This window comes from Patiria miniata, unplaced genomic scaffold (assembly GCF_015706575.1).
Source record: "Patiria miniata isolate m_02_andy unplaced genomic scaffold, ASM1570657v1 HiC_scaffold_16, whole genome shotgun sequence".
In the NCBI taxonomy this organism is placed as follows: domain Eukaryota; kingdom Metazoa; phylum Echinodermata; class Asteroidea; order Valvatida; family Asterinidae; genus Patiria; species Patiria miniata.
Window position 1 is genome coordinate 4,281,392 of NW_024037054.1, and position 22,997 is coordinate 4,304,388.

Genomic DNA, 22,997 nt, shown 5'->3' on the forward strand with positions numbered 1-22,997 from the left:
ATGACTTTTGATTGAACAAGGGCATGTGTTCGCATGGGGGCTGTCTGGTGTCGCGAATGGCCTCCATAAAGGTCAAAAAATGACCTGGATGTTCGGTTGATGGAATAGGCGTCGGGAAGCTGCGCACACACTGCAGCATATCATCGGCAACTGGAAGGTTGGATGAGCAATGTCATTCATGTGGGTTGACACATGACATGGGTTCTGGGGACTCCGGTTGATGATAGTAGCCCTCGATCTTTTGGGGAGACTAAAAAGAACACAAGTTTGGAAAAAAATAGAATAGGTTAGTATAATAGATCAAATATTGTTACACTGACAAGTTTGAAGGTTTGTGTTCGAAAATGCTGGGAAAACCAAGAAAAACAAAAAATGTTCCAGTATTCTGGTTCCCTGACCCCACCAAAATGAAACTGTGAATCGATTTATAGATGCCGGAAAAATGTAAGGTAAGGAAACCAATCTAGCTGGCCTGCACCCGTTCATGAACATGTAACCGATAGCAAATAAAATTTGGACTGAAAAAAAGGGTAAATTTTGAGCAGTAGTTTTGTTTTCCAATGTTTGCAAATGTTGTATATTCCCTTTAATATCGAAATGTTCTCGGGCGGAATACCCTGGGCAGTATAACATAAAAAAAAAAAAAACATACATGTATTATTTAAATTTAATTCAAGTGACAATTTAAGTTGACTTACTCATACTGGTCCCGTCCAAGATTATCTCTGGTTAGCGTAGATGGAGACGGGGGAACCATCTGAAGGTAGCCACAAGGAACAATGAAGTACCCGGGAGTGGGGAAGTCGTGGTCAGGGAGGTTGGGGCAGTCATCAGCCGGAAAGAATCGATTAAGCTGGATGCGCCGGTTCACAGCGGCCACCTGGTCGCCAAGAAGAATTTTGTTTTTATTGTCAACGGAGTAGACCATGGACGACTCATGGAATTTGGAGGCCAACTCCAAGGCGTACCTCAACCGTGAAGAGTAGAAGTGACTGTTGACGTTCTGCTTCCGGACGGAGTTTTCTTTTGCATGTACTCTAGCGTCTATGAGGCCTTGGTACTCCATTGATGCCTTGAAGCTTTTATTGGGAGGCTTCATCCATCTTGCTATAGTCCGAAGGCCTACGATTGGGAAAAGTTTTTATTGTAGCATATATACATGTAAAGGGACAAATTATTTCCTTGAAATAACTTTAAAAATTTCCTTATTCATTTTGTTTCATAAAGCCAAAAAAATCTCCGATTTCGCTGGTCTTACGATACCGTTTTCTCTTGATTTTTGTCTTGACTATTTAAAGCACATTTCCTGAATAATGCTCGGGAAAAACGGAAACTTTTTTGGCCTAACGAACGATTAAGTATTACTATTTTCCTTTATTAAAAAAAAAACGGAAAAGAGGGGCCTGCTCTTATTTCTTTCATATCGAATTTCACCAACAAAAACAGTCATTTTTCTGTTTGTGCCCCAAATTAAAAGCCAATTCTCTGATGATTTTTTTTTTTAAGTAAAAAAAAAGGGACTTAATTATATCAGGTTGGATTAAGACATACAAGTTGAAAAAGTTTCAGTAATATAAAAAAGAGATTGGTTTAAGAGCACGGGAAACACAGTCTTTAATGTATATACAGTATTTAAAAATTTGGTCGGTCCACCTTCAAGTTGGGCATGGTCTGAAGAAGATGTTGCCTCACTTGATGGAGGGTTGATCCACAAGTACCCGTGTCTTCTTGTCGCCGACGATGTGCTCGGAAACTGTTGCCTTCGACAAACGATCTGGCAACATCCACAATGCCGGGATAAAGCTCTCTCACTGCAGGACGACCCTTTTCCCTCCCTGCCTTAGGTTTGGGCCTCGGCTTTGCAACTTTGCGTTTCGGACTAACCAAAAGACAGCTGATATCAACATTTGGCCGGTTAGCCAGAATCTCTCGAAGTGGGCAACTCATACTTAAACGAACGAACACTTTCTAGAACTAAAGTAAATATGCAACTGTATGCGAATGTAACATAGGGTTCATAAACAGTACAAGTATGTTCTTTGCCTTGCCTAGGTATTCTCCAGGGATTAACGAGTGACGCGCGCTGACAATTAGCCAGATTCAATTGAAACCCAAACCCACCCCACTCTGTCCTCCTTTGCGGAACCATCAAACAACTTTAACAATGACATTTAGGGCTACGAATTGTCGCGGTAACGCCTTGTGATTTGGTTCGTGTAAAGGGCTATGAATTGTCGCGGTAACGCCTTGTGATTTGGTTGCGTTGGTTCCAAACAAAAGAGACTGAACTACGAACCAATCAACATGAGCGAGTCATCCTGTGGTTTACTATTTGGCAAAATTTCAGTCTTCTATTCAGAAAGTTCCAGAAACATGCTTCGTTTCTTTAGAGTCGTTTGAAAGCCTGTCCCCGTCTTATTTTGAAACAAAATTGTATCGAGTGCAGACGCCTTCTAAACACTCTTGCTTGTAAAGATGTCTACCAACAAAATTACCATCAGGTGGCTTAATGCAAAATGGCATGGCATCGAGGAAGATGTTGCTAAGAGCAGGGTGAAATCTCGTCATCCCCTGGAAATCGGCATGGAGGTGCAAGTGAGCTACAAATCCAATCATCACAGGGCAGAAATTGTACGGATCGGTGACAAAAGTAAGTACAACATGTGTTTCATTGTGCCCTATGGCAGGTAACCTATCATGGCTCCCTATGAGATTTCTATCAACCGTGAATTTGAAACCCCGCCAACATTCCCAAGCCCCAGCCCACCAAGGATTCCACGGGCCCCGCCAGCGTTCCCGAGCCCCAACCCAGCAAGGATTCCACGGGCCCCGCCAGCGTTCCCGAGCCCCAGCCCACCAAGGATTCCACGGGCCCCGCCAGCGTTCCCGAGCCCCAACCCACCAAGGATTCCATGGACCCCGCCAGCGTTCCCGATCCCCAGCCCACCAAGGATTCCATGGACCCCGCCAGCATTCCAGAGCCCCAACCCACCAAGGATTCCACGGGCCCCGCCAGCGTTCCCGAGCCCCAGCCCCAGCTCACCCTTCCCCAGTTTCAGTTCGAGCCGATAGCTGATTTTGATCTGGATCTCGATCTGTCGGCGATCACCGGGGCCAGCACAGAAAGTCCCCTCATCCAACTTATGACGTCACAACTTGCGATGGTGATCGCCAAGCTGGATCAGCAGTCAACCGAGACAAAAGAGCTGCATGGAGAGATACGAGGGCTTCAGGCAGAGGTAAACGAGCTGCGGGCAGAGGTACGAGAGCTTCGGTCCGAGGAGAAGAACGCCTCAAGTATCACCAGTGAACATCGGGAGCCACAGTACGTCATTGCCGACAAGCATCTCAACACAGTGGTAATAGGCACACCGAACAATGCCACCCATACAATGGACAAGGACACTTACGACAAAATTTTCGACAAGGTGGACAACCCCAAGGACTTGATCGTCAAATTAATGGCAGAAGTTTTCACCCCAGAGGAACTCGCCAAATCAAATTACCATGGCGGTGTTATCTTCAATGGCAAAAAAAAGGTCACCAAAGAATGTTTGAGGAAGAAGCCCAAGTTCATTGCAATAATGTCGCAAGCGGCCATTGAATTCCCAAGACACAAAATTGACGAGAAACTGCAAAAAGCACTGAAGGATGCAGTCAATGCAAAATGTAGAAAAAAGTCTTCCATGTTAAGATCGTAGGCTGTAGGCAAGATCAGGGCGTATTTGCAGATTTTGTTTATAGTTGATTGACAACGATTTATATCTTTTAGCGTTTTGTAAAATCGTAAAACCCACCACCTGATTATGCATAAGTTACTCTCTTCCAACTGTAATGGATGGATGTTTATTTCGAGCACCTGAAACATTAATGTCCAATCGACCATGCATATTTAAATTAAATTCTGACTTTATACAATAATCATCTTTAATTATTGAGATTATTTGAGAGCTGTGACAAATAAATAAAACAAAACGCTTGAACCGGATTTCAATCGTGTATTATGACCTTTATTAAATGATTGATTTTAATTTATAAAACCAAATAGTAATTTACACCAAACTGTAATGCTTGTTCCTCTTATTTTTCGAGAATCAAAGAAAGTCACATTTGCAATAACCATTGAAATTTCATTTATCAAAAAATATATACATGTAATAATAAGAGATTGCCAAATCCCTATTTTATTTCGCCAACCAATACCGCGGAATTTTTAGTCCGAGTATCCAGCCTAGCCCACCAAAAAATATTAACCAATGGCTTCCCATCTCAGTTTCTTTGTTGAAATCTTGACTACGTGGGTTTTTTTCTGCCCGGCCCGACCTCGTAATTATTACTTTTTATTCCGAGTAGGCAGACCACAAAAGATATAAACTCTTGCGTCTGGTTTTATTTTTCACCCCGCCCAATCGCGTAATTTATTTTTTTATTCCGAGTATCCAGCCCACCAAAAAATATTAACCCTCCCGTCGAGGTTTTATTTTTCACCCCGCCCGACCGCGGAATTATTATTTTTATTCCGAGTATCCAGCCCACCAAAAATATTAACCCTTCCGTCAGGGTTTTATTTTTTATTTTTCACTTGCCCGACAGCGTAGTTATTAATTTTTATTCCGAGTATCCAGCCCACCCAAAAAATATTAACCTCTCCGTCGGAGTTTCATTTTTCACCCCGCCCAACTGCATAATTATTATTTTTATTCCGAGTATCCAGCCCACCAAAAATATTAACCCTCCCGTCGAGGTTTTATTTTTCACCCCGCCCGACCGCGTAATTATTATTTTTATTCCGAGTATCCAGCCCACCAATTTGTTTTTTAACCCCTTCCGTCGGTTTTTATTTTTCACCCCGCCCATAACCGCATAATTTATTTTTGTATTCCGAGTATCCAGCCCACCAAAAATATTAACCCTTCCGTCGGGGTTTTATTTTTCACCCCGTCCGACAGCGTAATTATTATTTTTAGTCCGAGCATCCAGCCCACCCCAAAAAATATTAACTCTTTCCGTCGGGGTTGTATTTTTAACCCTGCCCAACAGCGTAATTATTTTTTTTTATTCCTCGTTTCCAGCCCACCAAAAATATTATCCTTTCCGTGGGGTTTTATTTTTCACCCCGCCCGACCGGATAATTATACATTTTTTATTCCGAGTATCCAGCCCACCCAAAAAATATTAACCCTTCCGTCGGGTTTTATTTTCACCCTGCCTGACCGTGTAATTATTATATGTTTTATTCCATATCACGCCTGCCGAAATATGGAGCTTGGGCCAGGCATACTTTTTTTTTCATTCGTTTATTTATCACAAGACAAGAATATATACGGAAGTGCTCAGTTGGCGAGGTCAGCAAATCAAATGGTTACGAGTTATTCGTGTTACAAAAGAAGAATAAATCTGATCAAACTCCACATGAATCCTAAAACCCTGGAATGTCTATGATTTATTTATTGCTGGCACCAAAGTTTTTTGCCCACAAGAAAATGTACTTCGCATCTTTCTTGTGATGTTCCCGTTCTCGCACGCAAAGGAACGGTGCATAATACCCTCTCTGTGAAGCCAGTGAGAGAACGGGATGACGAACGTGTGCGGAACGCAGTTTGGCACGCAAAGGAACGGGAAGGCGTGCAGAACGGGAAGGAACCCGTGCGCACGCGTGCGAACGGTCAATGTATTTTTGGTGTCTCGCCTTAACCAGTTGACGTCGGATGACGTGTATACATGCAAAGATTTTGCGATATTTGGAACGGATGACGGATAAATCCCTAACTAGCGAGGCTGGAAATATCTGTCAGTGACCCGCTCGCAGGGTGTGCTACCCGCAGATGACAGCCTGGGCAAGACATCGAGGTTCGTGAAAAACAATCCCGCGTCTGGGTCCAGTTAATGTCAAATAAATACCGACACCAACTGGTTAAAAGACAACCCCAAGCTCATTTCTTGGATTCCAATCACATAGTTGTGGTTCTTAGTCTTAATTGGTACTACGTATGAGCTGCGACCATCAAATGGCAAAGCAGAGATACCCTATGCTGATATGTGTTTTGGTTCAGCATCTAGCTTTTCACTAATTAACGGTTTCCGGTTTTCCTCCATATCCCAAGGTCTGGAAGTTCCTGCACGACAAGCTGGTCCTCCACAGCCTGAAGGAGACGGCCATCCGCAAGATCCAGATGCTGGGAAGCGGGGACTGGCGAGTGCGTCTCTGTAAACCCCTCGAGGGCCTGCCCAAGCAACACGACATGAAGCTGTACGAAGCCCGGCTGACTAAAGGCGGCCGCATTCTGTGGGAGTTGGCGATAGCGTTCTCGCCTCGCTGCAGCGAGGAGTCTGAAAAGAGGCTTGACTCGGGTACGGACAAATCTTGGGGGTTTTTATTTTTAATTCTAGGACAAAACTCAAGCAAGCAAAGTGAAAAGGTACCTTTTTGGGGACTTAAATTACAGAGTTTGTATTGGGAGCTCACAACGCTGTTACGGTGTCTTTATCAACTGGCGTTGAGGCCCTCACGTGACCTGTCATGTGACCATGTTTGATCACATGACACATGGGCCAGCTCGTACCCTCCATCTCGGTTCACATGGGTGCGGTGCCTGCGGATTTCTACTGTGTCAGAGATTTTGCATTTCCAGAGGTCGTCCTCCCTGGCAATCTTAACATTGTCCACGAAGATGCTATGTCCTGGGGTGGATATATGTCCACCAACTGCTGTCAGTGGAGCTGACGTGCTGGTGTTCTCTGTATCGGGTCTGCAGAGTGCGAGCTGTTTCACCGATATAAGTGTCTTCACAGCCATCACACAATATTCTATACACAAGACCACATTTCTTGAGGTCTGCAGTCTTGCCCGTAGGCTGATCAACTGGGAGCGAAGGGTGTTCAATGGTTTATGTGCTACCATGACACCATGTTCACGAAACACACACTCCAGCTGTTCAGAGAGACCTCGGATGTATGGAAGAATGGCCATAGGTTGGTGCTTGGCATTGGTAATGGTCTTAGAGGCAGCTCCAGGTGTTGGTTTCTTTTTAGGGATCATGAACTCCCACGGTTGGTACCCCTTGGCAGTGAGAGCCCTTTTGATGATGTGGAACTCAGTCTTATGGTCCTCCTTCTCTGTGATAACCAGGTGGATCCGGTGGCAGAGTGTGAACCACTGACCTTTTGCGCGCTAGATGACGATTGGAACCAAAGCTCAAATATTGGTCAGTATGGGTCGGCTTCATGTGACCAGACATGGTCACGTGACAGGTCACGTGAGAGCCTCAACAACACCAGTTGATAAAGACACCGTGACGGTGTCGCACGCTCCTGATACGAGCTCTGTACTTTTCAGTCCCAAAAAGGTAGAGTTCCATTTACTTGATTCAATAATGGTACTGGAAACAAACTTTCATGCTCGGAAACTTAAGCAGTTTCAATTTTTTGTGAGCACTTGTGCACTTTTTAAATGTGAATTATTGTCTGATTATTATTTCAGGAGACGGCGCTTCGGAGCCTACAGCAGTGGCCGGAGGACGAGTGTACTCGGAGATAATCCGCATCTGGGACATCGTACCGGACCACCCTAAGGTGACGCATGCAATCAAGGTGATCGTCAAATCGGTGGAGCGAGGAGAAGAATGCATCATCCGCAAGAAACTGATAGGCATCAGCAACAAATCGCCCACGGGTAAGAAGTTTGTTCCAACTGTGATGTGGTCCGACGGCATTTTGTTCACTGCAGGGTGCATCCCCAGTCAAAAAAAATTCCCATAGACACCAGTGAAAAATCCCCATACTTCAAAATTCTTTTAAAAATACTCAGGACTCTCACAGGTGTTCAGGCTGCACAGAAAATTGATGATCAACATGTCCTATCTTTCATTTTCTGTTCCATTTTTGGTGGGCTGACCTTTAACTGTGTGGAGAAATTTTCAGCCAAAGAAGACCACCCCTTAAAACGATTGATGTTTCCCAAACTGGAAGAAGTAGCCATTTTGAAGAAGGATCCCTCCACAACATGGGTAAACAGCACCACTTTCGGACCCAATTGCATCCAAAATGCTCAGAATTGCTAGCCCCAAGTCTAGGCTAGAGGTGCAGTGCCATTTGTCTTCAATTCTTCAATTCCATGGCTCTCAGAAGTTTCCAATAGAGAATAATTTGAGTATATACCTTTTATTCATGAGCTCGTCGGACAGATTTTTGGCCTATTTACTGGGGTGTACACCAAGGGGCCAGGATAGATGGTACCTAGGTTGAAACTAGAGAGGCACTTTGACCTGAGGGTGTGCAAACAGACCACAAACTAGACAAGTCATTTGATTGTACGATGCATGCTGTGAAGTGCTTTGTGGCTTTTTGTACGCCCAAGGGAAGTAAAGAATTACAGAAAATGACAAGTACGCAATATATCTGTCTGCCTTGGCTTCACAGGAGGCACAGCAGCGCTTCGCCTGCCGACCTACTTCCAGGAGGTCACAGGAAGCTCACCCGATCGCCGCACCAAGGCCCTAGACGACTCCAAGAAGATCCCGAGACCCTTCTTCCCCCCGGCGAGCTCCAGGGAGAACGAGTACCACATCATGAAGTTCTACTCCGTCAACTCCACGCTGGTCAACGCCATGCTCAACGACAGCAACGTCAAGGTGGATTTCCCGTTCCGTGTGACGGAGCTGGAGCACGCCATCATCAACCTGCAGCCCAGGCCCCCGTCCTCCATCCTGCTGCTGGGCAGAAGCGGAACAGGTCAGAAAATTGTGAATTTTAGTTCCCACCTGTGGCTTGTGGGGTACTTGCACCTTGCTTGTTGCCATTTTTTTACAGTGTCGGGGGGAGGGGGGGGGGGAGAAGTTGGCAACTTTCTTACAGTCCCTCCTGTTAGTGCTGCGTGGGGTGCTGTTGCCCAATGCATGGTTACGGTGTTTGACTCTTGTGCCGTGGTATATGGGTTGGAATTCTGACCGTGGGAATATGGTGATTGTGCTCTTGAGCAAGGCACTTTACCATTTTTGCTTCGTCCTTCGGATGGGACGTAAAGCCGTAGGTCCCGTGTGTTGTGTAGTGCACGTTAAAGAACCCAGTAACACGTATCGCTAAGAGAAGGGGTTCACCCCGGTGTTTCTGGCAGTGGCTGCAATATGCGCCGCAGCACCTTGGAAACCCTTATAAGGTGCTACATAATGGGTCTCATATTTCTCATAAACTTCATTTGCCTGTCTTTAATAATAGACATAATTTCTTGCCCCTTGAGTAACTAATTGTTGGTAGATACGTGCGCTATATAGGACTTCGGTATTATCACTATACGTCTTCGATTGAGGAGCTAATGGCAACACACAAGGGATATCATGATCACAGTCGGACTACAGTGTATGAGTCATACTTTATTAAGAGCTCCCAGTCTACATAAAACAGGATTCACTGGCTGTGACTGTTCATGTAACTTGATACAGCTATGCTTTGACTATAGGTGATTGATAAGCAAGCTGTGCCTACCACTTGCCTGTTTTTTTTTTCTGTAGACTGAATGTGACTAGTCACAGTGGTAGTGTGAAACATGATCTGACTGTTGGTGACTAGCCTGTGTAAAGGCAAGGCAGGGGAAGAGGATTGATTTTTTTGACTGTCTGTGACTGTTCAGGCACCAGGAGGGTTAATATATGTCTTTTAAAATCGTGAATGTGTAGGTTCTTTTCATGTGTAGGTTCTTTTCATTTTCGTTTGTCTTTGCAGGCAAGACCACGTGCTGCCTGTATCGCATGTGGACCAAATTCTTTAAATATTGGCAGCAGGTTTCCATGACTGGCGAGCCCTTGATTCCGAGAGATATTGCCTTCATTCACCAGGACAAGCTGGATGAAGAAGAAGGTAAGAATAACCCGGAAACACCTCACTTCAACTCTTGCCAAAATCAATATCTCCTCAAAGGATGCAACAGAGTCAGTTTTCTAACAAAGTTTCTGTTAACAGCACGAGGTTCAGTGTGTGCCGTCCCAAAAGAGTTTTGAAACGTGTTTTGTTTATGTGTTTAATTTGAACGGTTTCATTACAGATGGAAGTGACACAGACAGTGACAGCGCCAGCGCATCCAACAAACCCAGGCAGGCCTACCGCCGTGGCTCAGATACCCGCCGTGGTTCTTACGACTTGCGGAGTGCTGAGGCCTACTCCTCGGCGTCGGTCAGCAGCCACGGTGACGCTGACGCGGACGAGAACGTTGACGCCCCGACGATCATGGACCACCTGCACCAGATCTTTGTGACCAAGAATGCTGTGCTTTGCAGCGAGGTCCAGCGCAACTTCTGCGACATGAGCCACGCTTGTGAGTTTGCCGCCGAGCCCTTGGCCCAGCAGGACACGCCCATCCCTCACCGGTTCCAGGACGCGCACCAGGCCCGATTCCCCTTGTTCCTTAGCTCCCGCCAGCTGCTTCTGATCCTGGACGCCTCCTTGCCCAATTCTTATTTCCCTCGCGCGGCTGACGGATCGATGAAGCGGAAAATACGGGGATGGGACGAAGGTAAGGAAAGATAAGATTATGTGAACAACGAACTGATGAGCTTCAGAATAATGCATGATAACACCTAACACAGTGACCTGTCTCCATAAAATGATCCTCAAGTTGTACATCGCCTTTGGTTGGTTGGTTGTTTCTTAAATTTGTAGTTATTTGATTTTTGTTTGTGTTTTAGGGGTTTGTGTTTGTCTTTCAAAAACCATTAAACCTGCGGTGTGTGATCGTACTGAAATGTACTGACATTGTCAGTACATTTTTTAATAATTTATAATGACTCCGTATTTTTTTCGTCCAAAAATTTCATGCTCTACAAGTTACCTATTAGCTTAAAAGCATCATGAGTGCCCCTTTAACCCTGGGTGAACTTTTGACCCAGAATTTCTGAGGCAAAGATCAGAACCAGGCCAACTCCCATAGGATTTGTATGGTCCAGCTCCAACCACAAGGCTTGTGAAGTATAGCTGCTGTTATCACAAGGCCATCAATCATGCTGTCATTATGCCTAGTCTTGGAGCCTGGAAACAGGTGGTCTTCATCCTTGTTAGCTATATACATGTAGCCTCAGACTGTTGCAGTGGGGGGGGGGGGGGGGGGGGGGAAGGGCCGGGCCAGTTAAAAATAAGTAAAATTAAACAATGGCGGCTCACATGAGACCCTTTAGTGACCTAAACTGCCCTGCCTATTACTGCACTCTATGGTTTTCTGGCTTTTTTTTCCAGGAATACATGTCAACAAAAATGTAATTCACTGTAGTGCAGGTGCTAATCCGTTAGTCTGACATTTTTTTTCCCAGAGGATGGACCTTTGACTTTTATCCCACTGATGGATGACGAGGATGAGGAGGACGAAGACCACACCCCGGCAGCTCTTGGCGAAGACGTGATGCAAGACGGTGAGGCCAACCCCAACGCACCGCGCGGCCTGGGCGGACAGCACGAGGCTCAGGGAGGCGGGGGACAGGCCGCCAAGTATGACCCACGACGTGAGGTCACCTATGAGGTCTTCGCCTACGAGCTGTGGCCTCGCATCAACAAGAAGAAGCTGCCGTACCACTCTACACTAGTGTGGATGGAAATCAGATCCTTCATTAAGGGTAAGAGAGAGAGCGTGGAAAAATATTATCAGACAATGGAACTTCTTCAAACTGGCGATATCGATGTCAAAATACTATGAAATAATCGAGTAATATCGATATATCGAAGTATCGAAGGTGCTTAGTATATAGTAGATGTATGGTGGCCAAACTTGCCAATGTGTCACCTTTCTGAAAAGCAGTAAGTACATCTGTGTTGAGGGTGTTCTGTGTGTGGTTTGCTGGTCGACTAAAGTGCCTATAGTAAGCAAGGGGGGTAGTTCCTTGTCGACAAAAGTCACCAATGGTAAGGAAAGGGGTCAACACCTGGATTTTATTCCTGTGTTTGATGTGCTCATCAGTTGAAACTCAGCCTTAGTCTTTTGTTTTCATGTACTGCAGGATCAGTTGAAGCACTCCACACAGAGTCAGGCTGCCTGTCACTGGAGAGCTACTTGGCACTTGGCCAAAAGAGGGCCTCCAACTTCACTGCCGACAGAGAAGAGATCTACACTCTCTTCAAGACTTACGAGGTATCAGCCATCTTGTTTCTGCATGCTTGTGCTTTAAGCAATGAACTTCCAAATTGAAAGTTGATGAACAAGTAACTTGCTTTAGCAATTTGGGAGAGCTACAAACAGTACATTAAAATAAAAATGAACAGAAATGAACAGCATGTTGAAAACTTATATAAGAATGCAACAAATGTATTCCTGTCAAACAGCTGCCATGACTGTCATAACCTAAATTAGCATTCATAAACACCTAAGACAGTTTACCCATTCCTATTGGTCGAGAGCCTGTCACATGGCTGGTCTTAAACAAATGATACAGACCGGCTGGCTGTTGTTAAACACTTTCCCCAGAGTCACATTGGAATTTTTGGTGCCTTTTACCATTTTATTAGTTAAACATGTTGAATACAACCAGTGACTCGGTATTTCATAGTCATAACTTCACACTTCACCGGCACAGCTGTGTTCTGGGCCACATCGCACAGTGCGTGATTGTTATTTAAAAAAAAAAAGGGTTATCATGCTCCAACAAAGGTATTAACTTGTTCATCCATATTCAGCACATGAAGAGTCAGAAGAACCTCTTTGATGAGGGGGATCTGGTGTTCCACGTCTACCGTCGGCTGCGGGACATCAAGACACTGGAGTGGGTCCTTCACGAGATCTACGTGGACGAGACACAGGACTTCACTCAGGCCGAGCTATCACTCTTCATTCGCTGCTCACATGATCCAAACTCGCTCTTTCTGACTGGTGAGTTATTAAAGGGCCCATGTGATGGACTCTATATAACACCTTAATACAGGGTGAGTAAAAAAAAACGAAACCCAAATGTCGGGACCATTGTTTTAGTGAAGTTCTGCATGAAGCACTTTCAAAATCTAGGATATGAAAGCCCAATTCATATGCTTTCTTTTAGTACAAGAATCATTCAAATCACTCATGTACTTTTCGAGTTACAGACTTTTAAACACAAGCACCGTTTTAAAGTTCTGTCCACGGATCACAAGAAGGTAAGTGTTCTTTCAGCAAAACGAAAACAAATCACACAGGGATGTGTGTTTTCATTTTGCTGATAGAACACACACCTTTTGTGTGATCCATGGACAGAACTTTAAAACGGTGGTTGTGTTTAAAATTCGGTAACTTGAAAAGTACATAAGTGATTTGAATTATTCTTAAACTAAAAGAAAGCTTTTGATTTTGGGCCTTCATATCCTAGATTTTGAAAGTGCTACATGCAGAACTTTACTTAGACAATAGTCCCGACATTTGGGTTTCGTTTTTTTTTTATTCACCCTGTAGATCCTTGTCATTCGATTGGAGGAATTTAGTCACATGACATTGAATAATTTGCCCCATTCCATTGACCAATATTCCATTGTATGATTTACGTCATACATCATGCATTTTGGTTCCATTTGTTTCGCTCCATTTCACGAGCGCCTCGGATATCGATCGCAGAGCATGAACTGTGAACTATTGCTATGCGAATGCAGCGTTAAGCATTGACAAGTCCCAATGCTTGCAAGATTAGAAGAACTCACTCAAAGGAACGTTGCTATTCCAATGGTTGCAGGTTCGAAGTCTTAGAATCCAGTCAATTTATCCGTTCAAATATATATGTATAATACTAGAAATGTTGACTGCTTATTGAAGCCTGCTCTTAGAAAATTCTTGCCGTCTTGTCACTGCAATTGTTTTTTTTCCATTGACTTTGTAGGAGACACTGCACAGAGCATCATGCGTGGTGTTGCGTTCCGCTTTGACGACCTGAAGTCCCTCTTCCACTATGCCAGCAAGTCCGTCAAGGCCCTTGGCAAGCACTCAGCTGTAGCTGTACCCAAGAGAGTCTACCAACTCACGCACAACTACCGATCACATGCCGGTAAGATATGTCTGGCCTAGAGTGGTCAGAACATCAGTCTATTGAAGGCATATAGGATCATTTGCATATATCCCAAAAGAAACCTACCAAATTTTTTTCAAAAAGCTTACAGTACTGGTACTAAACCCCCTTTGAAATTATTCTGTCTGGTTAACAGTCAATGCAAAGAAATCAAGAAATGTAGGTGATTTCCAACGATCAGTCAATTGACTGATTTTCGGAATAAAGAGTGCTGTTGACAAATTCTTGTTTCGTGATCGAAAAGTTGTCCATGGTTTCTTAATGTTTTCTTTAAAAGTAATTTCCACTGAGCTGATATTTCAAAAGGTTAGGTTTTGAAACATTGTTCTTTGGTTTTTGAGTGGTGTAATCATTGGAAATGAACAAAATATTGCATGAAAAACAAACATAATCCTTACTCAAGTCTGACTCAAACCGCAGTTCTTAGTGTCTGGACTTGACTCAAGTAATAACAGGCAAATGTCACACTTGAAGTCAAAGGCTTGTATACTAGAATCCTTAAAAAAGTGGAAAATGATTATTGTTCTAAAGAGACCCAAATTCATGCCAAGTAAGCTGGTTTGCCTTTTCATGGTGCGTGTGGTTAATATGTCATACAATAGGGCTCCTTTAAAAAATGTCTGGCAATAGCCCAACACAAGGCCAAAGGCCACTCGAGGTGTTGGCTACAGTTGAAAATGTGGAAGAACCAGCCCCTCACACTGAAACAAGATGATCTCATCTCTTCACAATATAAATATTGGACCAAGTCAGTCACAAGTCCAGCGAAAATCCACCACAAGTATGCTTTACCTACCGCTTACAGTCTTTAAAATGCCTGTCATTCCTCTAAAACCCACAAGTCCATAATGGGAACACCTTGGGACCGAACTTGAGAATCACAGTAGGCTTTCTGCTTTATGTGACCCCTTGCTGATTTTTCATCCAGAGTTAGATAGAGGTTGTATTTCTGACATGCTTTATGCATCACGTTTTTGCGTAACCTCTTACCCAGGGATTCTGAACCTAGCCTCCACTATCGTGGATCTGATGACCCATTTCTTCCCCAACTCCTTTGATCGTCTGGAGCGTGACCAGGGCTTGTTCCACGGCCCCTCCCCAGTGCTGCTGGAGTCCTGCAGCTTCAGCGACCTGGCTTTGCTGCTGTGCGGCAACAAGAGGAAGACGTCTGAGATAGAGTTTGGAGCTCACCAGGTAAAGAACTACACGCAACTTACTGCCCTACGCCCCCGTACATTTTTTCCTCGATATCATCGCCGCATGATTGTTTTCCCAAATCTTTCAAGATGTTTTGAGGGTTTGTTGCCCAGTGACAGTTACCTCACAGTATTGATTCCTGCAGAACTCAGTATTTTGGATGATTTTCTTGTGTTGGTTTCAGCGAAAAATAACAAAAGGTGGCAGTTCTGTCAGGCTAATTTTGATAAATCCAAAGAGATCCTGACGTCATAACTACGACTCTCGCCTCCAGCGACTGTTGTTTTGACACAGTAGGAAAGCCATAAACCACTGAAGCATAACTCCTTGCTATTGCTTTGATTGTTTGCCTCCCCCCCCCACCCCCCAGTGATGACTCTTAGTCAGTTGAACAAGTGGATGTAGACGGTTTATAAAAAAAATACTCTCAAAAGTAATATTTTGTGACACAATGCCAGAAATAATTCCTTTTTGTTTTTAAATATGCCTCAAGCTATCGGGTACTCATAACGAAATATTGACACAAGTATCCTTCTGAAAACAACAGCCTCTTTAAATTGTTGCTCAACGTCATGTTCATTTACACAATTACCTGATAATGAAATTGTTTCTCGTCAGGTCATCTTGGTTGCCAATGAAGAGGCTATTGAGAAGCTGCCGGCTGAGCTTCGTCTTGGCCTAGTCATGACCATCTACGAGGCCAAGGGTCTGGAGTTTGATGACGTCCTGCTCTACAACTTCTTCAAGGATTCCCCGGTGAGTTGACTTAGCAGAGCTTTCGACAGATGACATTTTGTTTAGATGAATTAGTCAGGGATGCAGTCTTGATTGACTTTTGACTTGTTATGATTTGTGACGACTTGTGATGACTTGCGATGACTTTTGACGAGTTGTGATGACATGTGATGACATTTGATGCCAAGTTATGACTTGTGATGGCTTGTGATGATATGTGATGACTTGTGATGACTTGTGATGCCTTGTGATGACTTGTGATGATATGTGATGACGTGTGATGACGAGTTGCGATGACTTGTGAATGATTAGTTATTGCCATGCGATGGCTTGTGATGTATTGTGATGTAAAGTCAAGTAAAGTCTGTCACGAGCCAATGTGGCCCATCAGGCCGGCGTTTATCTCCGGTTTCAGTAGCATGAAACAACGAGAATATTTCTGTTCCCAAGGACGGGATGCTAGTCCATAGTCCACTTGCCAGCTAATGCTTGTACCAATTTATACTCCTGGGTGGAGAGAGGCAAGTGGGCATGAAGTGGCTTGCCCAAGGACACGGCTTATGGCCAGCAGCTGGATTCAACCCTCTGATCATGAGTCACGGACTCTAACCACTGGGCCACACTCCCCATGCATTGTGATGACTTGTTCCAACTCTGCTTCTTTGTCTCCTAGGCCGACAAGGAGTGGCGAGTGATCACCGAATACCTGAACGAGTTGATCGCTGAACAGCGCAACAGGTCCGAGGACCAACAAGAAGGATTGAAGGAAATAGATGTGGAGACCTTGACTGGGACAGTCCGGCCACGGCCTCTGAAATTCAACCCGGACGAACACAAGGTTAGGAATCTGGACTAATCGCATTCAACTCAAGCCTTTGCAGTGACTCCTTGATGTACATTTTAAGTGTTTCATTTCTCTCTTCACCATGCATAATATTTTAAAAAGTTCAATATAGTGTGAATCTGTTTCAGGGCGGTTCTTCAGAAATTGAAACAAATTTTTTTTTTTTTCGGGGAAAAAAGTTTCTAATGTGATGTAATACAAATGATTATTGTTCACTTAAGTGTTGCTAGTAAGTAAAGATGCTTCATAAGTTGGTCTTTCTGTACATAATTTTTATAGCAAAAATTTGATTAATAAATGTCACACACATGACCAATCAGAATGTCACACAGAACAATTCCCATTTAGTAAAACTAAAGCAGATGGTGTACATTGTTTATGCATTCTGTAAATCACAAAAGACTAGTCTTACTCCGAAATAAGTATGGGTGACAACAAATTTGTATCCTTGTGGAGACACACACACAATAGGGAACAAAACATTGTAAAGGTCTCCACAAGGCTATTTCTATAGATGAATAGGTCTCCACAAGGTTTTCACGAAATAGATATATGGGTTTTACTCAAAAACTAGGAATTTCCAAGGTGGGTTGATCTGTCGCAAATGGAAGAGTTTTAGAAAAGGGATATTAAGTCCAAATTTCAGCCAAGGAAACTAATTCTGGTTAAAATAAGAGCATTTTGAAACTTCACTTTCAAAATTGAAAACTTTACTACACGAGAACAAAGGAATGTCTCCACAAGGATACAAATTTGAGAGTGGGTGTGTGTGTGTGTGTGTGTCCTTAGAACTTTGAAGAAATGTGTGAATTTCCGGTATGGGCCGGATAACATTTCTGCGTCTGATGTCACACACGTGACCAAAATTTGATGACACCCTTAATATTTGACACAATTTTTGTAAGTAGAAGCTATACACTGAGGTATCGTAGGGACTATTGAGAGTACGAACCTGATGAATCAGTGAAAGTAATATGTCAGATGTAGTTAAAAAGGGGTTAAAGCTTCAAAAATCAGTCGAGTCCAATATGTCACACAGTGACCACAGAATGGCCCTTCAGTCCACTCTGGCTTGCCAAAAAGTCTGAGATTCTGTCGATAAACATGATAAAAAACTTTGAGTTTTAAAATTCTTGCCAAGTTTGTTGCTTCAATGGGTCTTAGCTTTTATGATTCTTTTTTCAAGGGCCTATTGTTTTAATATCGTCGCAGTTATACTCGGGTCACAAAAAATCGGTGACTGAAATGTTCCTAACGGTTGAAGCTCAGGCACAGCTTGATCCTGAACAGTCAGTCGCCGACTGTTCTGTGTCGTTGCAAAGTCGACTTGAGGGTGGCTGTACATAATTCCTTGCTTCTTAATTTGGTCTCAGGCAGAGCTTTGCCACAGAACCTTTCCTATTGAAAACCTTGGCTAGCTACATACTTGTGGGTCATAATTTACTGTGTCATGCCTCTCTCAGGTGCTGAACTCAGAGCTGAAGTATCTCTACACGGCAATCACGAGAGCCAGGGTGAACGTTTGGATCTTTGACGAGGATACGACCAAACGAGCACCGATGTTTGAGCTGTTCCGTTGCCTGAAACTCGTCAAAGGCATCGGTCCGGAAACCACCCCAGAAGCAGAGGGCCCTGGTGAGTCCAGTGCACAATTAACAGCAGTTCAACGTTGTCATGTGGGACTTGGTGTTTTGAACACCCGAGGGGTGCCAAGGCCAGGGGTACTGTGCATCATGAGGGCATTAAAATACCACACTGATATAATCAGATAACTTCTTGGTGCTAATATTGTTGTTCTTAGGAACTTAACTGGTTTGGATCAGTAAAAATTCCAGTATCCAAAACACAAAACAACAAATGCTGTTGTTTTCAAGTATGTGTTTGAACTTTTTGTTTTAGAAACGTTTCATTGAGGTATTTTGTGAAAGTTTGGAAGTGTTGCTCATTAAAATTGTAGTTTGAAATTCCAAGCATTCAAGTGACATGTATGAATATTGTACCTTGAATGAAATTTGGGATTTTCTTTGACAAACTTGCTGAAAAAAATGGTGAAATGTTCAAATTATGGCATCATGAGTTGTGAAGGGGTCTTATGCATATTGACTATTTAAAACCAAAAAAAAATGCAGTATGGCATTTTAAAGACAACATTTTTCCTAAAACATGTGCTTGATCCAGTCTGCAACACGTTTTGTTGTGTGTCTATTTTGTAAATTTTGTTGCTTGACTCTGAGAAATTTTTTTGACATAGCTTTTGATTTTTCTAAATCCAGTTAGATCTTTCGTACCAAACAGGACAATTACACTATTTTCACAGCCTCTGTTTTTGTAACTCTACTATCTTCAGTCTTAATAAAAAAATTTGGTTAACAGCTTGGCCAAAATATTGCACTTACAGGGTCCGTGCGCAACTACCCCATCAGCGGTGAGCAAGGGGGAGTTGGGAGAGACCGCTTGGAGGGACAATCAAGTGCTATGGCTTTAAAATAATTATTGCGTACTTCGTGCTAGGCGTGCTCAAACCAGTACGCAAACACGGTGTGTCCTGTCCACTGGGCTTACGAAAGTGATAAAAAACGCACTCTCTTGTTTACTCACAGAGCCTATGGACTCCATGCGCCAACAAAAGAGGGTGCCCTTTTAGCTAGCAACGATGTCCAATGGGCGGGATAGACACATGTATACATTTCGCTGGTTGACGCGCGCGCTCCGTTTCTTGTGTGTGACGCACGTACACCAGGGGATTAGTACTATGTACACTCAGTGGCCTCGCTTCGCGGCAAAATATTGCAGTCAGGCAAGATGGCGTCATTCGGTCACCCCCAGCTGTACTTTCTTTGCCGGTGAGGGGGGGACTTGTGAACGGAGCAGATAGTGAACCCTAGCTGGCTATAATGCATCTTGCCAGCAACCTCTGCAGATGGAGTGAATTACTTCAAAATTAAAACTTACATATGAGTTAAATTCAACAACAATTTTTTTTTTTTGGTCAGATTTGGATGCCATGTTTGTGGAGAAGTCCAGCCAATGGGAGTGGATCCAGCGAGGTCATTACTTCTTCGAGAACAAGCTGTGGATGGTGGCTGCCAAGTGCTACCAACGTGGTGGAGATGGTAGGCGTGCCTTGCATAATGTATAGTTACACTTCATCCATATTTATGAGTCTTATAAATATGCATAAGGACATTACTTTGTTGTGAACAAGCTGTGGATGGTGGCCATCAAGTGCTACCAACACTGCAAAGATGGTAGGCGTGCCTTGCATAATGTATTGTTACACCTCATTCATATTTGTGAGTCTTATAAATATGCATGAGGCATTATTTCTTTGAGAACAAGCTGTGGATGGTGGCTGCTAAGTGCTACCAACGTGGTGGAGATGGTAGGCGTGCCTTGCATATTGTTTATTTTACACCTCATTCATATTTATGAGCTTATAAATATGCATGACGCCATTACATCTGCAGGAAAGGACAATGCACAATTTGAGACGGGATCCCACAAATGAGCCTTAATACTTCCTCAGAATCTCAGAATCTCAGGAAGTTGACTGGACATCGCCACTAGGCATCATCATCCAGTTCACATGCACTGGAAAGAGCATGGTCCACTTTTCATTTTGCTACATCACTCAGTTTGACATTGTAACACCTTCAGATATTTTGTTGTCAAAAATGTTGACCATTCCTTTTGTTTTCTGTAGTGTAAGATTGTTCCAAAGGGCCTTATACTTTAAAGTAGATGTGTCGACTTGTGACTCAATTTGTAGAGTTTGGTCACACTCGTACATATTAGGTCACTTCAGATTTTATATTTTATCAAGACAAATAAGAAAGTTGCCCATCCCATGTTGTGCCCCTTCTAACAGAGATAGGGGTGAGACTTGTAAGGATGTTTTTCCTGATTTCTGGATATTTTGTTGGGTTTTATCCAAATTTCAGGAATTGTAGTCAGGATATATCCTGATTTCAGGTTATTTAAAGAATCCCTTTAGAAATCTGGAAATCATGAGGTTTTGCTGTGAAAAGTTTAAAGAAATGGGTATTGTAAGGGGTGTCTTTAGGCAAAAACAAACATATGCCATAGACCCTACGTTGCTCTGGTTGCTCTACGTAGTGACCCTCAAATCTACCAATTATTTCGTGGATTTTTCAACTTCCCCCTTATCTCGCCCCTGCAGAGAAGCGAGAGTTGCAGGCCAGGGCGCACCACCAGGCTGTGGAAGCGGACCGCATGAGAGACCAGCTACCAGCCATGAGGGAGAGGTTCCTGCAAGCAGCCGGCCTGTTCCTGCAGTGCGATAGCAGCCAGATGGCCGTCAACTGCCTCTACAATGCCAGGGAGTTTGGCCTGCTGGCTCAGCTTCTGGAGAAGCGGGGAGAGGTAAGACAGAAATGCAGTCAAGTTGTCCAGTAAATTGCCACACCTCGTACATATTGAAAAAAAATCATACATTTTTGAAAAATTGAAAACAGAAATAGAACTTGGACTAGAAATAAAAACTGCTTTGCGGTTTAAGTTCAGTCTGTATTCAAAGTCCACATGCTGACATGTACGTGTAGTTAGGTTCTTTTAAGTGCTCAAGTAATCTTCAAGAAAATTTATAACCTTGACGAAAATTATGATTTTGTGACTTGTCCCTCAACCCCATTTGTGACAGAGGTTTACACATCTTTATCTTCATGGTATGTCTCGATATGCATCCCCCCTCAGAAATTAAAAATCTATGTTATAAACAAGGAATTTTTTTGTGAGAAAGAGACAAAGGGTTTTTGTTGGAATGCTGGAGAGACTGAAAAACACAATCAGCGAATCTGCCTGGGTGAGATTTGAAACTGGGTCACGGGTGAAATGCAAGTAAAGGAATAAATGCTTTACGCCTTCCTCTTCATTCCACCTGTCCTGCTTTGTTAACCTCAGTTCTCAAAAGCGGCCAAGATCTACGAGAAGCGACTGAATCGTATTAGCGATGCCTGCCGCTGCCTGGAGCTGATGGGGGATTACGCTAAGGCCTTAGACCTCCTGTGCAGTGTGGGTCTGCACACCAAGGCCCTGGACCTCATCGATCGCTTCAACCGGTTCAAGCAGGAGCAGAAGACGAAGGGGATGCCCTTACCAAGACATGTCAGACCGCCGGGGTGAGTGTTCAGAGTTTTAGTCAAGACGTCACAAAGCCTCACAAGTCCTCACAAGCCAATTATATGTCCTCACAAGTCCTCACAAAAATCATTAGGTCAGTCACAAATGATTTCCAAGTCCTCACAAATCAAACACAAGCTCTTCACCAGCCTTTGCAAGTCCTCACAAGTAACTTACAAGTTCTCACAAGTAAATTACCAGTCCTCACAAGTAACTTACAAGTCATCACAAGTAACTTACAAGTCATCACAAGTAACTTACAAGTCCTCACAAGTAAATTACGAGTCCTCACAAGTAAATCAGAGGTCCTCAGGAGTAAACTACAAGTCCTCACAAGTCCTCACAAGTCCTCTCAAGTAACTTACAAGTCCTCACAAGTAAATTACCAGCCTTCACAGGTAACTTACAAGTCATCACAAGTAACTTACAAGTCCTCATAAGTAAATCACAAGTCCTCACAAGTAAATCAGAGGTCCTCAGGAGTAAACTACAAGGCCTCACAAGTCCTCACAAGTAAATTACCAGCCTTCACAGGTAACTTACAAGTCATCACAAGTAACTTACAAGTCCTCTCAAGTAACTTACAAGTCCTCACAATAAATTACAAGTCCTCTCAAGTAAATTACAAGTCCTCACAAGTCAGCCAATCTGAAGCTGTGTCAAGCCATTCGAATGACCTTAATAAAGGCATTCCTGTATCCTCAGACACATTCAGCACCAGCAAATAAAGAATCACAAACCCATATAGTTTAGCACAACCATACATATTGTCTTGTTCAAATATTTTTGGCATTGCATTACATGTGTCGCCGTTGTGTGTTTATGTGTATTTCAGGGCCACCCACACCCTGAATGAGTTGATCTACAAGTCAGCAGAGTACCACTACAAGCAGGGAGACCATGGGCAAATGCTGGACGCCTTGGAGCAATTGGGCCAGTTTGAAGCCAGAGTGGACTTCCTGCGTAAGAGGGAGCTGTTTACTGAGGCTGTGACAATGCTGAAGGGCGGTAGACATCTTCTGGAAGCAGCCAAAATACTCAGAGAACAGGTACAAAGTTGAACTTGATGATCAGGCATTTTTTTT

At 43.5% G+C, this 22,997-nt stretch overlaps 1 protein-coding gene across 1 annotated transcript in view; it reads left to right on the forward strand.

Annotated features, from left to right (window-relative positions):
* LOC119722715 (TPR and ankyrin repeat-containing protein 1-like) overlaps positions 1-22,997 on the forward strand; it is a 43,668-nt gene that overhangs the window by 10,633 nt on the left and 10,038 nt on the right. The window contains exons 8-24 of the mRNA XM_038192971.1: positions 6,105-6,351; positions 7,481-7,672; positions 8,419-8,730; positions 9,718-9,852; positions 10,037-10,504; positions 11,295-11,594; positions 11,976-12,106; positions 12,649-12,841; positions 13,812-13,976; positions 14,992-15,191; positions 15,813-15,950; positions 16,603-16,767; positions 18,237-18,408; positions 19,767-19,886; positions 20,954-21,156; positions 21,694-21,911; positions 22,748-22,961. Coding sequence (XP_038048899.1) covers positions 6,105-6,351; positions 7,481-7,672; positions 8,419-8,730; positions 9,718-9,852; positions 10,037-10,504; positions 11,295-11,594; positions 11,976-12,106; positions 12,649-12,841; positions 13,812-13,976; positions 14,992-15,191; positions 15,813-15,950; positions 16,603-16,767; positions 18,237-18,408; positions 19,767-19,886; positions 20,954-21,156; positions 21,694-21,911; positions 22,748-22,961 — 3,573 coding nt within the window. The remainder of the gene's footprint in view (positions 1-6,104; positions 6,352-7,480; positions 7,673-8,418; positions 8,731-9,717; positions 9,853-10,036; positions 10,505-11,294; positions 11,595-11,975; positions 12,107-12,648; positions 12,842-13,811; positions 13,977-14,991; positions 15,192-15,812; positions 15,951-16,602; positions 16,768-18,236; positions 18,409-19,766; positions 19,887-20,953; positions 21,157-21,693; positions 21,912-22,747; positions 22,962-22,997) is intronic.